This window comes from Hyla sarda, chromosome 5, assembly GCF_029499605.1.
Source record: "Hyla sarda isolate aHylSar1 chromosome 5, aHylSar1.hap1, whole genome shotgun sequence".
NCBI classification, from domain to species: Eukaryota; Metazoa; Chordata; class Amphibia; order Anura; family Hylidae; genus Hyla; species Hyla sarda.
In genome coordinates, this window is record NC_079193.1 from 36768140 (window position 1) to 36790596 (window position 22457).

The 22457-nt window shown below is 40.4% G+C and overlaps 1 protein-coding gene across 9 annotated transcripts in view; it reads left to right on the forward strand.

Moving 5' to 3' along the window:
- MLLT10 (MLLT10 histone lysine methyltransferase DOT1L cofactor) overlaps window positions 1-22457 on the forward strand; it is a 258622-nt gene that overhangs the window by 186587 nt on the left and 49578 nt on the right. For all 9 annotated transcript variants that reach the window (XR_008843863.1, XM_056519264.1, XM_056519263.1 and 6 more), the window contains one exon: window positions 4574-4752. Coding sequence is in view for 8 of the 9 variants with exons in the window: in XM_056519264.1 (XP_056375239.1) it covers window positions 4574-4752 (179 nt within the window). In the remaining variant the exon portion in view is untranslated. The remainder of the gene's footprint in view (window positions 1-4573; window positions 4753-22457) is intronic.

The following is a 22457-nucleotide window of genomic DNA, read 5'->3' on the forward strand; positions in this document are numbered from 1 at the left end:
GCTCTAAACGAATGCCGGGTGCAGCAGGGAGATTGTGGGGGTCCCCAGCGGCCAGACCGCTGTGATCAGACATCTTATCCCCTATCCTTTAAGATGTCTAGGGGCGTAGTACCCCTTTAAGTGCACAAATAGTAAAAGAAGGGCTGTATAAATCTTGGCCGGACCCCTGCTCTCACCTCAGGGTCGGCTGGTAAGGATTAACAGGCCACTGTATCTCCTTGTGTCCCAGATGCCCAGATTAGATTGTATGTTAAAGAGGGGCCAGGAAATTGTCTCCTCTGAGCTGCGTCCACTGCCGTGTAATTACAAGACAACGAATCCTTCTTTCCCCCCTTTGATCACTGGGGCTCAATGTCTTTGAAGCAAGACTCTATTTCTCATTGCCAAGGAAACTGCACGACTTGTCCAGTTTATATTAAGTGTAGATATACCCCAGATCTCATCCAGATAAGTTTCACTACACATCATAGGGGGCTTTAATTGTCGGAAGACTATCTTTCTCATTAATAGTATTTAACCTGTCATCTGACTTTTAGCACTTTCATGATCAGGACTTGTTTTCTGGACACTGACCACATGATCGTGTGTGAAGTGTCTGGATTCTAGAAATATCCCTTTAATTGAAAGGCTTTAGAAAAAAAGTTTGAAAAAAGGCTCTTTGTACTAGCAAAATAAATGTGTATATGTATCATATATATAGGATCTATGTCTATAGTGTGTATATATACATATATATATATATACAGTGGTCCCTCAACATACGATGGTAATCCGTTCCAAACAGACCATTGTTTGTTGAAACCATCGCATGTTGAGGGATCCGTGCAATGTAAAGTATAGGACTGTGGTCTACAACCTGCGGACCTCTAGATGTTGCAAAACTACAACACCCAGCATGCCCGGACAGCAAACGGCTGTCCGGGCATGCTGCGAGTTGTAGTTTTGCAACATCTGGAGGTCCGCAGGTTGAAGACCACTGGTAGAGGAAGTTGTACTCGCCTGTCCCCGCCACTCCGGACCATCACTGCTGTCCCGGATGGCGACGTCCATCGCTGTCTCCGCGTCCCCGAGGTGTTCCCGACGCTCTGCTTCCCCGGCATCCGCGCTCTCCGTCGCCGCCATCACGTCGCTACGCACGCTGCTCCTATTGGATGACGGGACGGCGTGCGCAGCGACGTGATGACGACGATGGAGAGCGCCGAGGATGCAGGGATCCCGAAGAGGACGCCCCGAGGACAGGTAAGTGATTGTCAGCGGAGCACACGGGGCACCGTAAGCGGCTATCCGGTGGCAGCTCAAGAAGTCTGCGCTGTGGGATAGCCGTTTATGCGATTGCCCCGACATACAAAAGCGTCGTATGTTGATGCTGCCTTCAACATGCGATGGCCTCTGAGAGGCCATCGCATGTTGAAATGATCGTATGTCGGGGCCATCGTAGGTCGGGGGGTCACTGTAGTTAGTAAATTTGGGTAGGCGTATTAGTCCAGTGATGCAGATGCAAATCAAAAAATGTTGCAGTATCTTTTAATACCTTTTTTATTGGACTAACAGCATTTTGTAGAGAAGCTTTCGGGATTCCTCCCTTTATCAAGTCCAAAGCAAATCTAAGCTCACAAGCGGAAGACACAGGTTACATCTCACAAATATGCAGGGGTTGCTTACATCTGCATCACTGGACTAATAAGGCATAAGACTACTCAAATTTTATATATATATATATATATATATATATATATATATACTAAATTTCAGTAGCCGTATTAGTCCAGTGATGCAGATTCTCCACATCTATTGTCTTAACCCTGCATATTTGTGAGATGTAACCTGTGTCTTCCGCTTGTGAGCTTAGATTTGCTTTGGACTTGATAAAGGGACGAATCCCGAAAGCTTCTCTACAAAATTCTGTTAGTCCAATAAAAAAGGTATTACAATATACTGCAACATTTTATGATTTGCATCTATATATATATCAAAATTTTACAACATATATACAAATGCTCCAGAAAGCAACACACAAAATGTTTGAAAATGTGATTGTAGTTTAATGCTTCATAAATTTACACATAATTGACTGTGAGCAGTGTCGCTAATGTCTCAGTTTTCTGTGTCCTTACCTATATATACACGTATACATTAATTAAATAGCTGGTTGTATGAAAAAAAAAAATTTAGGAAATGGACCTTTAAAAACCAAATCCCTTAGTGACTTGGTAGTGGTGGGTGCAGTGAAGCAGCCTTTGACCTGTTATTCACCCTGTTCGTGCAGTAGGTGTCAAAGGAGAAAGGGAGCGCCCATTCGACCTCACAATCTTCCATCATACTCCTCTTTGTGTTCCTACAGGAAGACAGATGGGTGCCAACCTTCACAGAGGCCCTGTGAAAAGGCTCCTACCTTTCTCCAAATGTTGTGATTGATCTGTTTTGTGCATCCCAACAGGGTTTATTCAAGTGCAGAAAACCAGCTCCGTCACCCTCTTGCTCTTGAGTGATCTACCTCTTTAGATCTGAAATGTCCTAATCCAACACACGGCGGCTAAATTAGGGGACCTTATGTATTTCACAGATGGCATCAGTCCAAAGTGAGATTAAGATAAATAAGATAGATTCTGCTCCTATTCGTGATTATGTTTTTGTTTCATTTGGGCTCTTTCCAATTGTCACATTTTTCTCTTTTTTTTTTTTGTTGGGTTTTTCTTTGGCTGATGATTTATTGGGATGTTAGATTGTTCTCATGACAAAGTCTGTTGTTTTTACTTCTTTGAATGGTTTGCTATTTTGTGGCTTTTCCTTTTTGCGTTGCCTCTACGTCAGAGTTTTTAGGATCTTGGGTGGTGATCTTAAAGTTCAACTTTTTGAAATAACTTAATCTTTTGTATATAGGTCATATTATAGAGCTTGTGTTAGTTTTATGTATTTTATCAGTATGTTTATGTATTTTATGTATGTTTATCAAGATTGTGCGCCTATGTACCGTTCGATGTTTGTATTCCCGGCAAAAACATCTTATCCCCTATCGAATGGATAGGGGATAAGATGTCTGATCGTGGGGGGCCCGCCACAGTGACGCCCCGCTATCTCCCTGCAGCAGCGCACATTCTATGCGTAGCTGCGTCTGCAGTTTCGGAAACCGTCGGCTTCCGAGATGGGGACGTGATGCCATGCCCCCTCCATTCATTTCTTTGGGAGGGGGTGTTGCGGCCGTTACGCCCCCTCCCATAGAAATGAATGGAGGGGGCGTAGCATCACGTCCCCATCTCGGAAGCCGACGATTTCCGAAACTGCAGACGCAGCTACGCATAGAATGCGGGCTGCTGCAGGGAGATCGCGGGGGTCCCAGCGGCGGGCCCTCTGCAATCAGACATCTTATCCCCTATCCTTTCTATAGGGGATAAGATGTTTTTGCCCGGAATACCCCTTTAAAGAGTTGCGAATCTGATGGTAAGCCTTGCACTAATACAGAGTAGGATGTTCATGTTCTCGTATTGTTTCAAGTAGATTTGACTTTAGTTCCGTCATTGATCATCTTTGTTATTTTATGGCATTTAGTTATCATTACGACTTGCTTGTTTCTGATCGATTGTTTGCCAGGGTGGTGTTGTACTCTACTGCCCTATGTGTTCCGAGCACTGCTTACGGGAGTCGTGACGTCACGGCCACGCCTCACAACGTCACGCTATACCCCCTCAATGCAAGTTTATGTGAGGGGGCGTGCATTGAGACTTGCATTGAGGGGGGTGTAGCTGTGATATCAAAACCCCCACAGCCAGCGTTCGGAACATTTTGTTCCGAACGCTGGGGTAGCGGAATACCCCTTTAAATGGTTAATGGTGTTTGAAGATCATCTCTAGTTTCTGGACTCTTCACATGACATTCAAATTTGTCCTTACCACAGTCTGCAGTAAGGAATAACGGGTGATCAAAGACCCCATCTAATGATCTTGAAGATCCCAGTAGTGAGTCCTCCAGCAATCTGACATTTATCACCTATCCTGTCCAAGGGTGATACATTTAATTGTAAGAAAACCCCTTCAACATAAATGAAAAGTTTATTTGAGTTTATTGATGTTCTACTTTCACACTATAAAGTGGCTCCTTTACAAATGGACGTTAAGGGCTCTTTTTTTTCTTTTTCACTTTGACGGCTGTCACGCCCCCTCCTACAGACTTGCATTGAGGGGGTGGGGTTTGACGTCATGAGGGGGGCGGGGCTATGACGTCACGAGCTCCCGGAGCCGGCTCTAGTGTTCTGAACAGTTTCTTCCAAACACTGAGCAGCGGAGTATCTCTTTAATGTCCATTATTGTATCGGACATTAACGGGAGTCATAATGGGCAAAGAGGATCCCATTCACTTGAATGGGATTCCTCTAACATCCATTATAACTCCCGTTATTGCCCCGAAGATACCGGGAGAAAAACGCGTCGCAAGCACAAATTTTTCTCCCGCTGTCTTCCTGACGGACGTCACCTACCGGCACAAACGGTAGTGTGAAAGTAGCCTTACGTGTGTGCGTTGTCATTTAAACTTTCAGAGTATCTCATTATAATCCATTTTGTGCTTTTTTGTATTGTAGGCATTTTCAGCAGCAATGATGTAGCAGTATCCTTTCCCAGCGCTTTGTCAGGTTCCAGTACACCAGTTTCCAGTTCCCATGTCTCACAGTCCACTGCTGCTCATCTACAGCCTGGAGGATCCTCATCCCCATTGCCCTCTTCTTTAACTACTGCCCTTACCAGCACTACTACAACTCAGGTAAGATGGCTCCTCTTCATTGTGCTGTATATGTATACTAATTGTACATCAATTGTATACCAGTTGAGCTCTACTGACTAATGTGTCATGGTAATACGCGACTATTTGTATTTAATGCCAGAGGAATTTAATTGCTGTATATATATACTTATAATGTCGTTTACAATGTATTGGTTATATAAATGTATTGTTTGTAGAGCTCTGCTGTTATGGTGTTATACACAAATTTATTTAAGGTAGTTAGAGCCATTTAGATGATTTTTACCACCATGGACACTTATCTAGGGGATACATGCCTGATCTTGGAAGATTCAACAGTGGGGACCCACCACAATATTGAGAAAGGAACGGTCTCTCCTCGCCCGTGACGTCACGGTCGTGCCCCCTCAATGCAAATCTATGGGAGGGGGCGTGATGGCAGTCACGCCCGCTCCTATAGACTTGCATTGAGGGGGCACGGCCATGATGTCACGAGCGGGGAGTGACCGTGACGTCTCACGGTCACTTCCAGTGTAAATAGAGCACAGTGTGAATATTTGACCACCATCCCATATCTTGTCCATGGAAGTACCAAAGATAGCCAGGTGTTGTACTCCTGTGGACATTTGCCCAGATTTATCAAACTGTGTGAGAGAGAGAGAGAAAAAATGTGGTTTTCCCACAGCAGCCAATCACAGCTCAGATTTCATTTTACCAGAGCTCATTAGCTGAGCTGTGATTGGTTGCTGTGGGAAAATCACTCAGACAGGGGCTTTGGACGTCCTGTTGTTGAAATCACACACTTATGACTTCAGGATCAGACTACACAGGGTTTGCTGTAGTCTGTTACCATGGAGACACACAGGTCCTAAGAGGAGATATTTAATTGACATTATTTGAAAAGTACTTAATTTTTCATTTAAGACGTAACAAAGATGTAACGCAATGTTAGCCGATCTGGGCAAATTATAGCGTAAGCTCAGTGACCTTGAACCCAGTTTTAGTCTCCTTCTTAGTCTCACAGGTGGTTCTTGTGTTTTGTTTTGTTTTGTTTTTGTTTTAAAGTTGCTGCTGTTTTAGGCTGGAATTCCACTTATCCAATTCTCGGCCAAAAAACGCTGCGGCCAGCTGTAAATTAATGAGAAATCGCAAAATAAATTTTCCAATTTGCGTTTTTACAGTTTGATGGTTTTTTTTTTATCCTTTTGGTGTTTTTTCACTCTTTTTTTTTAGCGTTTTTCAGCTCCTTGGTGGTTTTGCAAAATTGCAGTATGTTGAGCCTATGGCGTTTTTTCCCCTGAAATCATGGCGTTTTTCTCCCATAGAAGTCTGTGGGTTTTAACTTTTGGCGTTTTAACTTTTGGCGTTTTTGCAGGCGATTTTTCTTCTTTTTTGGATCCAAAAAAGTGATGGAGATACCTTTTTTAATAAAATTTGGCAGGGTACCATTAAAAAAAATTTATAAAAAAGATGCAGTAGTGATGGAAAAAAATAGTATCTAATGTAATTTATCTTTTTTATAACAACATTTTTGTTAATTTTTAAACAGGGATCAATTTATGTGTGCAGGCAGGGCACTAAAAATGTAGCCGACAATAATAAAAATGCAGTGTTTGTTTTTTTCCCACTTTTTTTTCTTAATTTTTTAGGTGGTGCTACTACTCCCAGCATGGAACACACTGTTCCATCATGGGAGTAGTAGCACCTGTACTAATTGACAGATCGCCCCGGGTCCGTTGCGATCCTTCTGTATAATGTATAGATGCGGCTGGCCGCACTTCTATGGTCCCCTGCACTGTTGTATATATATACACCTACCGTATTTACTCGAGTATAAGCCGACCTGAATATAAGCCGAGGCCCCTAATTTCACCCCAAAATCCCAGGAAAAGTTATTGACTCGAGTATAAGCCTAGGGTGGGAAGTACATCATCCCCCCCCTGTCATCATCCAGACCCCCGTCATTAACACCCTCATCATCATCACCCTGTCATCATCCCACACATCCCCCCTTCATCATCACCACCTGTCATCATCCCCCCTTCATCATCACCACCTGTCATCATCCCCTTGTCATCATCCCACACCCCCCTTCATCATCCCCTGTCATCATCCCACACCCCCCCTTCATCATCCCCCTGTCATCATCCCACACCCCCCCTTCATCATCCCCTTGTCATCATCCCACACCCCCCCTTCATCATCCCCTTGTCATCAGCCCCCCCCCCTTCATCATCACCGCCTGTCAATGTCTGATACAGTGTTCTTCAACCTGCGGACCTCCAGATGTTTCAAAACTACATCTTCCAGCAAGCCGGGGCAACCATTGGCTGTCCGGGCTTGCTGGGAGTTGTAGTTATGAAACATCTGGAAGTCCACAGGTTGAAGACCACTGCGGCCTTCGACTTCATCCAGCCCCCCCACCCACTCACCCCCTTTAGTTTTGTACTCTCCTCCGCTCGGTGGGACGTTAGGGTGCGCTGGTCCGGTGCTGCAGGACTGTCCAGTGGGGAGGTCGTCCGGTGGGATAGTCGTTCCGGGCTGTCCATCTTCACCGGGGGGCCTCTTCTCCGCGCTTCGGGCCCGGAATAGAGGCATTGCCTTGACGACAACGCAGAGGGACGTTGCTAATGAACGTCCCTGTGCGTCCTCGTCAAGGCAACGTGGCTATTCCGGGGCCGGGCCAAAAGCGCAGAGAAGAGGCCCCCCCCGGTGAAGATGGACAGCCCGGAACGACTATCCCACTGGACAACCTCCCCACCGGACAGTCCTGCAGCACCGGACCAGCGCACCCTAATGTCCCGCCGAGCGGAGGGGAGTACAAAACTAAAGGGGGTGGGGGGTCTGGATGATGTCGAAGGCCGCAGTGGTCTTCAACCTGGTAGTTGTAGTTTTGAAACATCTGGAGGTCCGCAGGTTGAAGACCACTGAGGGCGGAGAGTTCACTCGAGTATAAGCCGAGGGGGGTGTTTTCAGCACAAAAAATGGTGCTGAAAAACTCTGCTTATACCCGAGTATATACGGTATTCATATTTCCTGCAGAGAGGTGTGATTGGCCAGATGGTTCCAGCCAGTCACAACTCTCTGCGGGGAATATGAATAGGTGTATATATACGGCAGTGCAGGGGACCATAGAAGAGTGGCTGCCTGCATCTATACATTATACAGGTGGATCGCAGCGGGTGTCAGGAGTGACATCCACTGTGATCTCTCCTTAACTGCAGGTACTACAGCTCCCAACATGGAGCAGAGTGTGCTCCATGTTGGTAGTAGTAGTACCTGCAGTTAAGGACAGATCACAGCAAGTGTCACTCCTGACATCCAATGCGATCGTCCTATCTATTGCAGAGATGCGGATCAGCTTTCTCCTGCGCTCGCATCTCTGCACTATACTCCGGCCAGTGATATGAATAGAACATCACTCATTCATATTTCCCTCTGAGAGCTGTGATTGGCTGCAACCATCCGGCCAATCCCCACTCTGGGCGGAAAATATGAATGAGTGATGTTCTATTCACATCACTGGCAGGAGTACAGAGCACAGATGCGAGCGCTGTATAGAGCCGCTCCGCATCTCTGCTATATCATGGACGATCGCATCGGGCGGTATGTCTATTAGTACAGGTACTACTACTCCCATTATGGAACAGTCTGTTCCATGCTGGGAGTAGTAGTACTACCTACAAAATGTGAAAACATTTTGAAAAAAAAGTGAAACACATACACACTTTATTAAAAAAATTTATTAAAAGTTCATAATAAAAATTTCCTTAAATGGGCACTGTCAGATACAAAAACTTTTGATATGTTGTAAAGCATGTATAACCAATAGGTTTAGCAATTGCTTTCATTAGAACATTTTCAGTATTTCATACTGAAAAATCCAGTCATACAACTGCCCCCCCTGCCTGCTTGGACACATACTAGTCCTGATGTGTCCATGCGTCATCACCTATGTCATGGACACACGTCCTTGATTGACAGCTGTGAGCGCAGGGCTTAGAGCTGGAGGAAAAATCCTCCCACTGTCAGCTTGTGTCCGGCTACTGTCAGTGAGGACAAGCTGGGAGTTGTAGTTTTGCTAATGCTAGGGGAGATGTGAGCAGACAGCATACTGAGGGAGGGGGCGGAGACCTGCACAGTGAGGCCACACCCCCTCCCTTTGTGAGGAATTCAGACTAGTGAGCGAAATTTAAAATGTAATAAAAAAATAAATAAAGGTGCTAGACACATAAAAATTAGATGTACATGAGTGAAATATTTAAAAAAAAATTTTTGTTGTATCACACGGGTACGCTTTAAATATCCTTTTTTTTTTTTTTTTTTGTGCCCATCACATTCTGAAAAAAGCCAAAGGGGCCAAAAATGCAATTTCAACTCAAATGCAAAAGCACCAGAAAAAACATCAGACGCAGGAAATTGCATTGGTGTTTTTTTCTGCGCCTAGACATCTTATCCCCTATCCAAAGAATAGGGGATAATATGTCTTATAGTGGGGGTCTCGCCGCTGGGAACCCCCGCAATCTCTCCTGCAGCACCCTTGTCATCTGGTGCATGGACTGAGTTTCGCTCCGTGCCTGATGACTGGCAATTCGGGGTGGAGGATTGTGATGTCACAGCCCCGCCCCTCGTGACATCATACCCCGCCCCCTTAATGCAAGTCTATGGGAGGGGGCTCTTGTGACTGCTGTCAGCGCCTCCGCAGCATATGCGCTCTGTGTCACCCTGCCCTAAATGTATATATTTACTGATAGTCTCCAGTGCAGTGCGCTCCAGATGAATCTGCCATTGCCTTAAACAGCGGCCGCTCAGAATCCAGTTTTCTGAAGCCAAGGTAGATCTATAGAGCTGTGCATTAGTAGAAAAAGTATGTATGGTCATGCTCCATTCTTCTAGATATTTTAACAAAACCACAAAATCAGACATTCAGTGCTTTGATTAAAGTCTATGTGTAATGATGCAAGGTATCCTCTCAGGAATGATTAAGTCAATTTAACTAATGAGAAATAAACACATCGAAAGCAAATAGACAACCCTCCTGAAGTGCAGGACTGATGCAATGCTCACCTGTGGGGGTTGCATCACTTCTGGATTCTTACCTGCTACATTATACTCATTATACTATACTACATTATACTACATTATACTACATTATACTCATTATACTATACTACATTATACTATACTACATTATACTACATTATACTCATTATACTATACTACATTATACTACATTATACTCCTGTCTGTTTGCTATTGACTAGGCTCTAAACAAAAAATGTCTTTCTTTTGGATTGGATGTATGTCTGTAGAGGGAGTAGGAGGCTGCACTTATCAGTTAACCTCCACTGAGTTTTGAAAACAAGTCTCCAAACAGTGTGTCTCCAGCTGTTGCAAAACCACAACTCCCAGCAAGCCTGGACAGCCGTTGGCTGTCCAGGCTTTCTGGGAGTTGTGGTTTTGTAACAGCTAAAGACACTGTTTGGAAAACAGCAATCAAAATAAAGCAATCATTTGCCTCATTAAAGGGATACTCCAGCCTGAAGACATCTTATCCCCATCCAAAGGATAGTGGATAAGATGTCTGATCGCTGGGGTCCCGCCACTGGGCACCCCCGCAATGTAGCATGTAGCACCCATCTGTGGGAGCTGCACACAACGCTGCAGCCTCCGATTCTACCGGGTCACGACTAGGGGGCCGGAGTATCGGGACGTCATGACTCCACCCCCGTGTGACATCACGCCCCTCCCCCGCAATGCCAGTCTATGGGAGGGGGTGTGCACAGGTGGGTGCTAGATTGTGGAGGTCCCCAGCGGCGAGACCCCCGCGATCAGACATCTTATCCCCTATCCTTTGGATGGGTATAAGATGTCTTAGGGCCGGAGTACCCTTTTAAGCATAACAACTCCTGTTTTTTTTTATTTATTTTTTTACTGATTTTATTTTTTTTCTAGATTTTTTTTTTCTGATTTTCTTTTTTTCTGATTTTTCTTTTTTTTACTTTTTTTCTGAATTTATTTTCTTGTTTTTGTTTTTTACCGATATTTTTTCTCTTGACTTTTTTTCTGATTTTCTTTTTTTTTTCTTTCTTTTTGTTGTTGAGGAGGATTGTGATTCTACAGGGATAGATATTCTGCCCAATCAACATGTAATGTGTGTAATGTGTATGCCCGGCTTTAGCTTCCTTTTATTTGAGATAAAGCCCAATACAAATTACATGTGTTGGCTAAACCTCCCAATTTTGGCAGGGCTGGCTGATTTTCTAATGTGTATGGGAGCTTCCTGACTACCCAATAGATAAATCCCAGGGCACAGAAGAATCTGACATATTGAATTTTGATTCCTTAACCCCTTAAGGACCAGGCCATTTTACACCTTAGGACCAGAGCGTTTTTTGCACATCTGACCACTGTCACTTTAAACATTAATAACTCTGGAATGCTTTTAGTTATCATTCTGATTCCGAGATTTTTTCGTGACATATTCTACTTTAACATAGTGGTAACATTTTGTGGCAACTTGCATCCTTTCTTGGTGAAAAATCCCAAAATTTGATGAAAAAAATTGAAATTTTGCATTTTTCTAACTTTGAAGCTCTCTGCTTGTAAGGAAAATGGATATTCAAAATAAAAAAAATTTGGGATCACACATACAATATGTCTACTTTATGTTTGCATCATAAAATTGATGAGTTTTTACTTTTGGAAGACACCAGAGGGCTTCAAAGTTCAGCAGCAATTTTCCAATTTTTCACAAAATTTTCAAACTCACTATTTTTCAGTGACCAGTTCAGTTTTGAAGTGGATTTGAAGGGTCTTCATATTAGAAATACCCCATAAATGACCCCATTATAAAAACTGCACCCCCCAAAGTATTCAAAATGACATTCAGTAAGTGTTTTAACCCTTTAGGTGTTTCACAGGAATAGCAGCAAAGTGAAGGAGAAAATTCTAAATCTTCATTTTTTACACTCGCATGTTCTTGTAGACCCAATTTTTGAATTTTTGCAAGGGGTAAAAGGAGAAAATTTTTACTGGTATTTGTAGCCCAATTTCTCTTGAGTAAGCACATACGTCATATGTCTATGTAAATTGTTCAGCGGGCTCAGGAGGGAAGGAGCGATAAGGGGATTTTGGAGAGAACATTTTTCTGAAATGGTTTTTGGGGGGGCATGTCACCTTTAGGAAGCCCCTAGGGTGCCAAAACAGCAACAAAAAAAAACCCACATGGCATACCATTTTGGAAACTAGACCTCTCGGGGAAGGTAACAAGGAATTAAGTGAGCCTTAATACCCCACAGGTGTTTCATGACTTTTGCAAATGTAAAAAAAAAAAAAAAAAAATGTTTACATAAAATGCTTGTTTTCCCAAAAATTTTACATTTTTACAAAGGGTTAAAGCAGAAAATACCCCCCAAAATTTGAAGCCCAATTTCTCCCGATTCAGAAAACACCCCATATGGGGGTAAAAAAAGTGTTCTACTGGCGCACTACAGGTCTCAGAAGAGGAGTAGTCCCATTTGGCTTTTTGGAAGCAAATTTTGCTCTTGGGGCATGCCGCATTTAGGAAGCCCCTATGGTGCCAGGACAGCAAAAAAAAACCCCACATGGCATATTTTGGAAACTAGACCCCCTTGGGGTAAAGTAAACCTTAATACCCCACAGGGATTTCACGACTTTTGCATATGTAAAAAAGAAAAAGAAAAAATTTTCACTAAAATTTCACATTTTTGCAAGGGTTAATAGTAGAAAAGACCCCCCAAAATTTGTAACCCCATCTCTTTTGAATATGGAGGTACCCCATAAGTGGACATCAAGTGCACTGCAGGAGCGCCACAATGCTCAGAAAAGGAGTCACATTTGCAAACTTTGCTGAAATGGGGGGGACATGTCGCATTTAGGAAGCCCCTATGGTGCCAGGACAGCAAAATACCCCCCACATGGCATACCATTTTGGAAACTAGACCCCTTGAGGAATGTAACAAAGGGTAAAGTAAGCCTTAATACCCCACAAGGGTTTCACCACTTTTGCATATGTAAAAAAAATCGTCGACATGTGGGGGTCCCGGGACCCCCCTCGGCGTTTGCCTGGGATGCCTGCTGAATGATTTCAACAGGCGACTGGTTTCGCAACCCGCCCAGCGTGCGGCGGGATGCGAAATTCGCTGGGACGTATGAGTACGTTCCTGGTCCTTAAGACCCAGGGCGCAGGGACGTACTCATACGTCCGTGGTCCTTAAGGGGTTAATCATCTTGTTCCCTTGGAAATAAGCTACTGCCAGAAGTGTCTGGCAGTGGCTTACCCCCCTACCCCACCCTTCTTTCTCCATTCCGAATACTTGAACTCTAAACAGAGGTTTTATATGTATTGGGGGGGGGGGGATCGTCATAATGCTGTTGGCTTCCAACTATCTCGTGTATGGCTAGCTTTTTCAGAGAATGTTCATCTGCTGCATTTATATAGTCATATACTTGATCTTTATACAGAGGCAGAAATACGGTGGGTGAAAGTTTTATTCCAACAATTAGACAGGAATGGCACTTGGAGTATGTTTCCCCAAGTAAGGACAATTTACCTGGCACTGTAATTTGCAGCCTTAGATTACATTGAGCCATCTTTCCAATAGTCGTCTTGGATTTTGCTCTGGTTCTTTTCATTTTAATCTTATCTGGCGATCATTGTTCTCTGCTGTGTCTATTTAAACCAATTATGCCACAATCATTTGTCAAACAAAAACATGGAGCTGTTTACATCCAGCGCAATCGCCAGAGAGACTGAACGAAAGGCAGGCCTGCAGCCGGGATCTATGGTGTCAAGATTCTAAATAAAGCATTTGATAACAGGAAAATGTGAACTTTTATTGAAGGGTTTTTTATTTAAAAAAAAACAAAAAAAAAATAAAACTTTTTACAAGACATGACATTTTGTAATCCGACTTCCAGTACTTGCATGGGACAAGAGGGTACAGAGATCATCCTCATCATAACCTTGGACCCTTTCTTTGATAAGGACCTCCCAGTCAATATAATATATATTGTCATTATAAAATGTTGTAAAGAAATGCTATGAAAAATACTTGAAATTGATGGCATTTTCTTCAAAGAAGTGCAAAAAAAAAAAAAAAAAAAAAAAAGGTCTGTAAATTAGGCCCAAGGGCCCAGAACTGTTTGCCTGACAGTGAGATCTTACAGGTTTGCCTGGCCGGCTAGAAATTTTTGAAAATAAATTGTCCCTTTTCTGTAGATTTTATCAGAAGACCGCCCCCATGTGGCCAATTTATCATGCAAAACAGCTGCTTATCATTCCCAGGGCTGTGGAGTCAGTAGATAAATGTTCCGACTCCGCAGTTTTTTGTACTTCCGACTCCCCGACTCCTCTGTATTAATATGCAAATGTATTTATAAACACTTACAGTTGAATCCAAGAAGCTGTTCCTCCAAGTTCTTCTTAGCTCTTCTAGCAGAGAGAGAGGTAGTTGGGCAGAAGCTGCTGCCTTCTCCTTTTTGTGTGCTGATCTGCTGCTGAAGATAGGGCAGTGGGAGGATCCAGGAAGGGGCATTTATTATAAAACATGATTTCCTTAGTAGAATCCCATAGTCATGTTTAAAGTTTAAGCTAACAATCAGAGTTTACAAGTTTTTATAGCCTTAGCTGAATGACAGCAGTTTTTCCATTGGTTTACAGCTTCAGTCTTGAACTATTGACCCTCTATTCCCTTCACTTATACAAGTGTCTCTAGTTGTGCAAAAAACATATTTACTTAATCCCTTATCAGTGAGAGGCTAGGTTACCCATGGATTCCCTGTAACAGCAGAACACAACACTACGGAAAGTATAATTATAGCCGCTCCTAATTTTGCGTTGCGTGCCATATAGTGAAGCACATGAAAAGCATGCTTCTTCACGGTCACTTAACGTGTTCGTTTTGCGGTTACTTGAGGCACTGCATGCATTGGTCTTTATTCTTACAGTAGAGAAGTCATTAATTATAACTTTTTGTGAATTGGGACATTTAAACTTGCTTTTTTTAAATTCCAATCTAAATTTATTAGGAGTCGGAGTCGGTGCATTGTTTGCCGACTCCGACTCCAGGTACCCAAAATTTCAGTCCACAGCACTGATCATTATTATGTGAAAGCCATGAAGTGCTATTTCTATACAGTACTAGTATACATCATATTTTTTTTTTCATGTAACACAGTACACTATTTTACTTAAAGGGGTACTCCGCTGTTCACCATTTGGAAAAATCTGTTCTGAACGCTGGAGCCGGGAGCTCTTGACGTCATAGCCCTGCCCCTCATGATGTCACGCCCCTCCCCCTCAATGCAAGTCTATGGGTGGGGGGGCGTGACATGAGGGGGCGGGGCTATGACATCACAAGCTGCCGGCTCCAACATTTAGAACAGTTTGTTCCAAACGCTGAGCAGCAGAGTACCGCTTTAATACTTTAAATTGTATTGTACTAGGGTATCCCTGCCTGCAACAGGCCTGTATAGATAGCACACAGCTCTAGTGCCCCCCGCTGGTCTGAAATGTCATTTGTATTTGACAGTTCATATACTCATTCTTCTGTATTTTTGTACCAGTATTAAACTATATATTTTTTTTCCCCTTTCCTCGATGATAGATTGATGGATTGCCTTTTACACCAAGCAGAGCACATGAGATTGTGGACATACTGAGCTTTTGGATTTAAAGGGAAATCTCCTTTTCTGCGCTGGGTTTTAAGTAGAGAGAGGTCATAGGGGTGGGGTAAAAGGAATTTACAGCTAGGGGGGAAATTCTTAGGTAACATGTGACCCAACAGGAAGAACAAAGGAGTCCCAGTCCTGGAGTAATCCTGTATTCGGTCTAATTAAAATCCTTCCAATCTTATTTTAGCCCTTCTCCCAGCGAGATTGGCTTCACATTGAAATGATCATGAGCAGAGAGGAGGCGGCTGCATCACAGTGTACATACAGTGCTGCATGCTGAGACAGCTGCATCTCGGGTTTTGCTCGTAGCAGTAAATGCTTTTTGCCTCGGAGCTGAAGCTTATTTAGTGTGGCTTATCTGGTGCTCCTGTAGCAACCATCAGTCTCCAGGCAACCCAGCCGCATTGACCTCTTCATTGAACTGAGTGTAGCAGGACCTTAATTTAGCTGCCTAAAACAATAGCGATGGAGCCCGATTTGAAGACCGTGTTGTCTAATAGAAGTAGCTCCGCTTCTTTGTGGCTCCTCTCTGGTTTCCTTGTTGCATAACTTTTTTTTTTTTTTTTAATGTCTACAAAGTTTCTTCCCAATTAAGCGCAGTTTGGTAAATTCGGATTATTTTTTTTTTTTGGGGGGGGGGGGGGGGGAATGCTAAAAACTAATAAGTTTGTCCAGATGCAGATTTGCACGTGACCTGTTTATTACTTAAGGCAGTTCCGCTTGGAAGCTTACCTTACCGTTAATAGGAGGTTAAAATAAATAAATATAAAAAGACAACGCCCCCAAAAAGAATCATCTAAAAACCTTACTGACTTGGAAGCTGTTTATTTTTTTTATAAGCATGTGTTTTTTATTTTATTTATCTATTTATTTTTAACCATGTGAACATGCCCTAATTTACATTTTTTTTAATGATTTTAATTAAAAATAATAAAATAACTTTTATTTGTATCAAAACATTTTTGTTGTGTTTATGGTGGAGATTGCAAGTTAATCTCTGATAAGAGCAATAGAAAAATGATGATTAAAATATCAACAACTTTTTAAAAGGATTAAGATATGAACGGATATGATAACAATTCTATGCAAAGGTGGGGAAATTTATTTTTAGATAGATAATATATGATAACGATAGAGATATATGATAGATATTCGATAAATAGCTCTAGATACATTTGTGATTATAGAAATATTATATAGATGTGAGAGATGAATGGCAGATATAGAGAAATACTTGATGGAGATTGCAAGTTAATATTTGATAATAGTAATAAATTAAAATTCTCACTACATATTAATATGTTCTTTTATGAGATAGATGTTAGATAGATAAGGATAGAGATAAAGATTAATAGATGTAAAGATAAAAAGATACATATGAGAAGATAAATATGAGATAGATAGATATGAGATGGATAGATATGAGATAAATGATAGATAGATGATAGATATATAGATAGATAGATGATAGATAGATAGATAGATATGAGATTGAGATAGATAGATAGATATCAGATGGATAGATAGATATGAGATAGATATCAGATAGATAGATATGAGATAGATAGATAGATAGATAGATAGATATGAGATAGATAGATAGATAGATAGATATCAGATGGATAGATAGATATGAGATAGATATGAGATAGATAGATATGAGATAGATAGATAGATATGAGATAGATAGATAGATAGATAGATATCAGATGGATAGATAGATATGAGATAGATATGAGATAGATAGATATGAGATAGATAGATAGATAGATATGAGATAGATAGATGATAGATAGATAGAAAGATAGATATGAGATTGATATGAGATTGATATGAGATTGATATGAGATTGATATGAGATTGATATGAGATAGATAGATAGATAGATAGATAGATATGAGATAGATAGATATGAGATAGATAGATATGAGATAGATAGATATGAGATAGATAGATATGAGATAGATATGTAGATAGATAGATATGAGATAGATATGAGATAGATAGATATGAGATATATAGATAGATATGAGATAGATAGATATGAGATATATAGATAGATATGAGATATATAGATAGATATGAGATAGATAGATATGAGAATATAAATGTAGATGTAAATAAATGGGGAGATATGTGATTGTTACAGAGATATATATATATATATATATATATATATATATATATATATATATATATATATATATGATTTTCATTATATTGAAGAAACCCTCTTGTGCAGCTCCTCAGTGGATGTTGTATATGTTTTTTTTTTTTTTTTGTAAATATTACTCTACATTATTTTGTTAGAAACATAAATAGTGGTCTTGGAGTGGAATAGTAATGTGCCGCATAGCTGTCCAAAAAACGAGTTATGCAAATACAGGAGGAAAAGCAACTTAACGCCGCATTCATTTAAATAACCGGGTGCGTTGTCTTCTGTCCATTTTACGAGATTGGTGGCTTCAGGCCATATCCAGCCATAATGCGATAGTTGGATTTTCTTTGTGTATTAGCATTTGACTGTTGCATTGAAATGGGGTAAAGCGCCAGATAAATAATGTTGCGAGCTCTTTTATAGAGTCCTCTCTTTACTGTAATCCGGTGATGGAATGACATTGAACCAAGCACAAGCTGTCTGTGGCCTTAAAATTTGGTTTAAGTAGCGCGCCTGTCAGCTCCATTGTCTGCTCTCCAGAAATCTCGCTGGTCCTGATGTCATCGGGATCACTTTAATAGCCTGTCAAGTTCTTAATTTTTGACAGATAATTCCTTTGCCAGGACAACATAGTCACTAATGTAAGAAACAATACAGATCCACGTGTCATTGGGTCAGGTGTAGATTTTCAGCTAGTGTTTGAATTCTGCATCTTTTATTTAAGGAAAATAAAATAAAAAAATCTGTATAATTAAAAAAAACAAAACCCAACCTAATAAAAAGGTTTCATTGCTATAGTTCTAGCATTACACAGCTCATCTTCCTTTTATAACATGTCAGCAAATATGAAGTTTCTCTCTATACCTATCAGTGTGTTACAGGACGGCTGAATTTTATATGAATATTTTTTTTTATATTAATTGACATTTTTATTCTGCACATGACTGTACATTTGTACCGCTTCTACTTGTTCTTTGGGTCTTGTTGCTGTTATGTGAGAAACAAGTTTGCTTTGGTAATTATACTGGTGTTTTTTGTTTGTTTTTTCAGTCTTTTACCTGTTTGTTTCACCTCATCACAAAGTTGCATGACGGCGTGGTGTAAATAAATAGTAATCGCACAGAGAGAGTGTTTAGATTTGGCAGATTTATTTATTTATTTAGTTAGTTACTTCTTAATTTTTTGCAGCAAATCCGCATTGAAATCTGCAGCAAGAATTTTTCTTTTTAATGTTTCTTTGCTAAAGGTGGAAAATCTCTTAACTGTATCTGCACAATATGGATTTATGGAATTGCTATATATATATATATATATATGTGTGTGTGTGTGTAGATGTGTGTATATATATATATATATATATATATATATTTATTTATTTAGCAGATCATAAGTAAAAAAAAAAAAAATTCTAAATGTGAACAATGCCCAATGTAAGCAGGTATATATCACATTGAAATGCATCATATAAACCATTGGTCTCAAACTGTGGCCCTCCAGATGTTGCAAAACTTCAACTCCCAGCATGCCCAGACAGCCGTTGGCTGTCCGAGCATGCTGGGAGTTGAAGGTTTGCAACATCTGGAGGGCCACAGTTTGAGACCACTGATATAAACAATATACTAAATAGACTAAGTGCTAAATAAATATATATATATATATATATATATATAAATATATATTGTTTGTTAAAGTTTGTCATGTATGTGTATATGTATGTGTGTATGTGTGTATATATATATTGTTAAAGTTTGTCATGTATGTATGTATGTATGTATGTGTGTGTGTATATATATATATATATTATTTGTTAAAGTTTGTCATGTATGTGCATATATATATATATATATATATATGTGTGTGTGTGTGTGTGTATACAGTTATTTGTTAAAGTTTGTCGTGTGTGTGTATATATATATATATATATTATTTGTTAAAGTTTGTCATGTATGTATATATGTGTGTGTGTATGTGTGTGTATATATATATATATATATATATATGTGTGTATGTGTATATAAATATATATATATATATATATTATTTGTTAAAGTTTGTCATGTATGCAGGTTGATCGTTATTTATATGATTACTTTCTTTGTGATATGTACCTGTTTAGGTTGGACATTGTTCACATTTAGAAGTTGTTGTTTTTTTTGTTTACATTTATTTATTTATTTATTTTACTTTTTACTTGTGATCTACTGCAAATTGGCTTATTTGCCCATGCTGTATCATTCTTTTTATTTCTATATATATTCTATATGCACAGGTTTTCTCACATTTTAGTCTATTTAGTATATTTTTTTTATATCCGTGGTCTCAAACTGTGGCCCTCCAGATGTTGCAAAATTTCAACTCCCAGCATGCCCGGACAGCCAACGGCTGTCCGGGCATGCTGGGAGTTGAAGTTTTGCAACATCTGGAGGGCCACAGTTTGAGACCAATGGTTGATATGATGCATTTCAATGTGATATATACCTGCTTACATTGGTCATTGTTCACATTTAGAATTTTTTATTTTTTACTTATGATCTGCTAATTAGCACTTATTAGAACATGTATTTAATGTCTATATTATGCTCGGGTTGTCTCATTTTAGTCTGTTAAATAGATTGCATCAGTGTAATATGAAATTATCGGATGAAACGATTTTTATTTATTTATTATGGTTATGAATAATGATGTTTAATTATGTAAATTAGATTTTTCTTACTGGTTCATTATGCCATTTATGTGGGTGGAACACTGTTCACATGGCGCATGTTTAATAGGTGTCATTCTCATGATGGGTGTTTGTGCGTTTTTATTTTTTATCATTTATTTGAGGATATTTTTCTGGTCAATCACTTTAACGAAAGCTGGAGGCTTGAAATGGTTTGCAAATATATTCACCGTAGATTGTTTATGATTTTGTGTATTGGTATATTTTTAGCTTTGTACTAATTAATTATTAGTATAGCTTATTATTAGATGGCTTGTGGTAGGGTGCGCGCATACTGGGTGTTATAAGGAGAAAATTATCGGACTTGTGAAGAGTTAGAAAGGTTGTTAGGTGGTTTTGTATTGTAAATCTAAATTTAGATATATAAGGTAAGTTGTGTCCGGACCCCTGAGGAAGTGGGCTGGAGGACTGACGAAACACGTTGGAAGGGCATGGTGTAGGGCTATTTTGCACATTTTTTGATAAATTTTATTATTTAAGATTTTCAAGCATTGTTACATAGTTACATAGTTACATAGTTAGTACAGTCGAAAAAAGACATATGTCCATCAAGTTCAACCAGGGAATTAAGGGGTAGGGGTGTGGCGCGATATTGGGGAAGGGATGGGATTTTATATTTCTTCATAAGCATTAATGTTATTTTGTTCCAGGAATGTATCTAATCCTGTTTTAAAGCTGTTAATTGTTCCTGCTGTGACCAGTTCCTGAGGTAGACCGTTCCATAAATTCACAGTCCTCACGGTAAAGAAGGCGTGTCGCCCCTTGAGACTAAACTTTTTCTTCTCCAGACGGAGGGAGTGCCCCCTCGTCCTTTGGGGGGGTTTAACCTGGGACAGTTTTTCTCCATATTTTTTGTATGGGCCATTAATATGCTTATATACATTTATCATATCCCCCCTTAAACGTCTCTTCTCAAGACTAAACAATTGTAACTCCTTTAATCGCTCCTCATAGCTAAGATGTTCCATGCCCCATATTAGTTTAGTCGCGCGTCTCTGCACCCTTTCCAACTCCGCAGTGTCCCTTTTATGGACAGGTGCCCAAAACTGAACAGCATATTCCAGGTGAGGCCGTACCAATGATTTATAAAGGGGGAGTATTATGTCCCTGTCCCTTGAGTCCATGCCTCTTTTGATACATGACAATATCCTGCCGGCTTTGGATGGCAGTATGCTAGGGCAGTGTTTTCCAAACAGTGTGTCTCCAGCTGTTGCAAAACTACAACTCCCAGCACGCCCGGACAGCCAAAGGCTGTCCGTGCATGCTGGGAGTTGTAGTTTTGCAACAGCTGGAGACACACTGTTTGGGAAATACTGTGCTAGGATATTTGGGGTTTACCCATTGCATCATATACTATGTATCAGATAATGATAGGAAATGTGTCACTTTGACTAATATTTATGATTTCTAGTTGTGCAGTGCTCTTTATTTCCAACCTCCTGTCTTTTCCAATTTTTTTATTTTATTTTTAATTCGCAGTTTTTGATATTTCATTTAAACAAACAAAAAAAATCTGTATTATAGTAATAATAAATAATGTTTAATTGCTATAGTTTGTACAGGACACAGCTTATGTAGTGTCCCTTTTACAACATAAATACATGAATATAAACGCTCCCTCAAGTTACAGTATTAATTGCTTCTGGGACGACCATTGTAGGTAAAAAAGATTGTATCTTGAGACAGGAAGAAAAATAAGTAGATAACTAATACAGATAAAGCAAGTCCTTCCATATAAAGTAAGAAAGATCCGCTGGGAGCTGTAATCACTGTCTATGTAGAGGACAGGAGCTTCTTCAGGGTCCTGTACAGTACACAGTGTTCTAAAAAAGTAACATGGAGCCGCCCTCACCTGGTGTCCAAAGGAGCAGCTAACCCTGGTACAGATAAAGAGTACAGAACATGTAATACCTCCCTGTACTGTAGGGGGCACTACCAGACAGCCAGTCATTGCAAGCACTTCAGTAGTACAGGGGTTTTACCAGTGAATGTCCATTCTGATTGGTCGATTATTCCGGCTATTGACACGTTTCGCAGATCTGGACTGTACGTAGTATTGTATGTTGTGTTTGGGTTCAAGCTACAATGATCCAGAAAAGACGAAAAGTATTGTATCCTGAGGCTAGTGCTGGACGGTATACCGGTTCA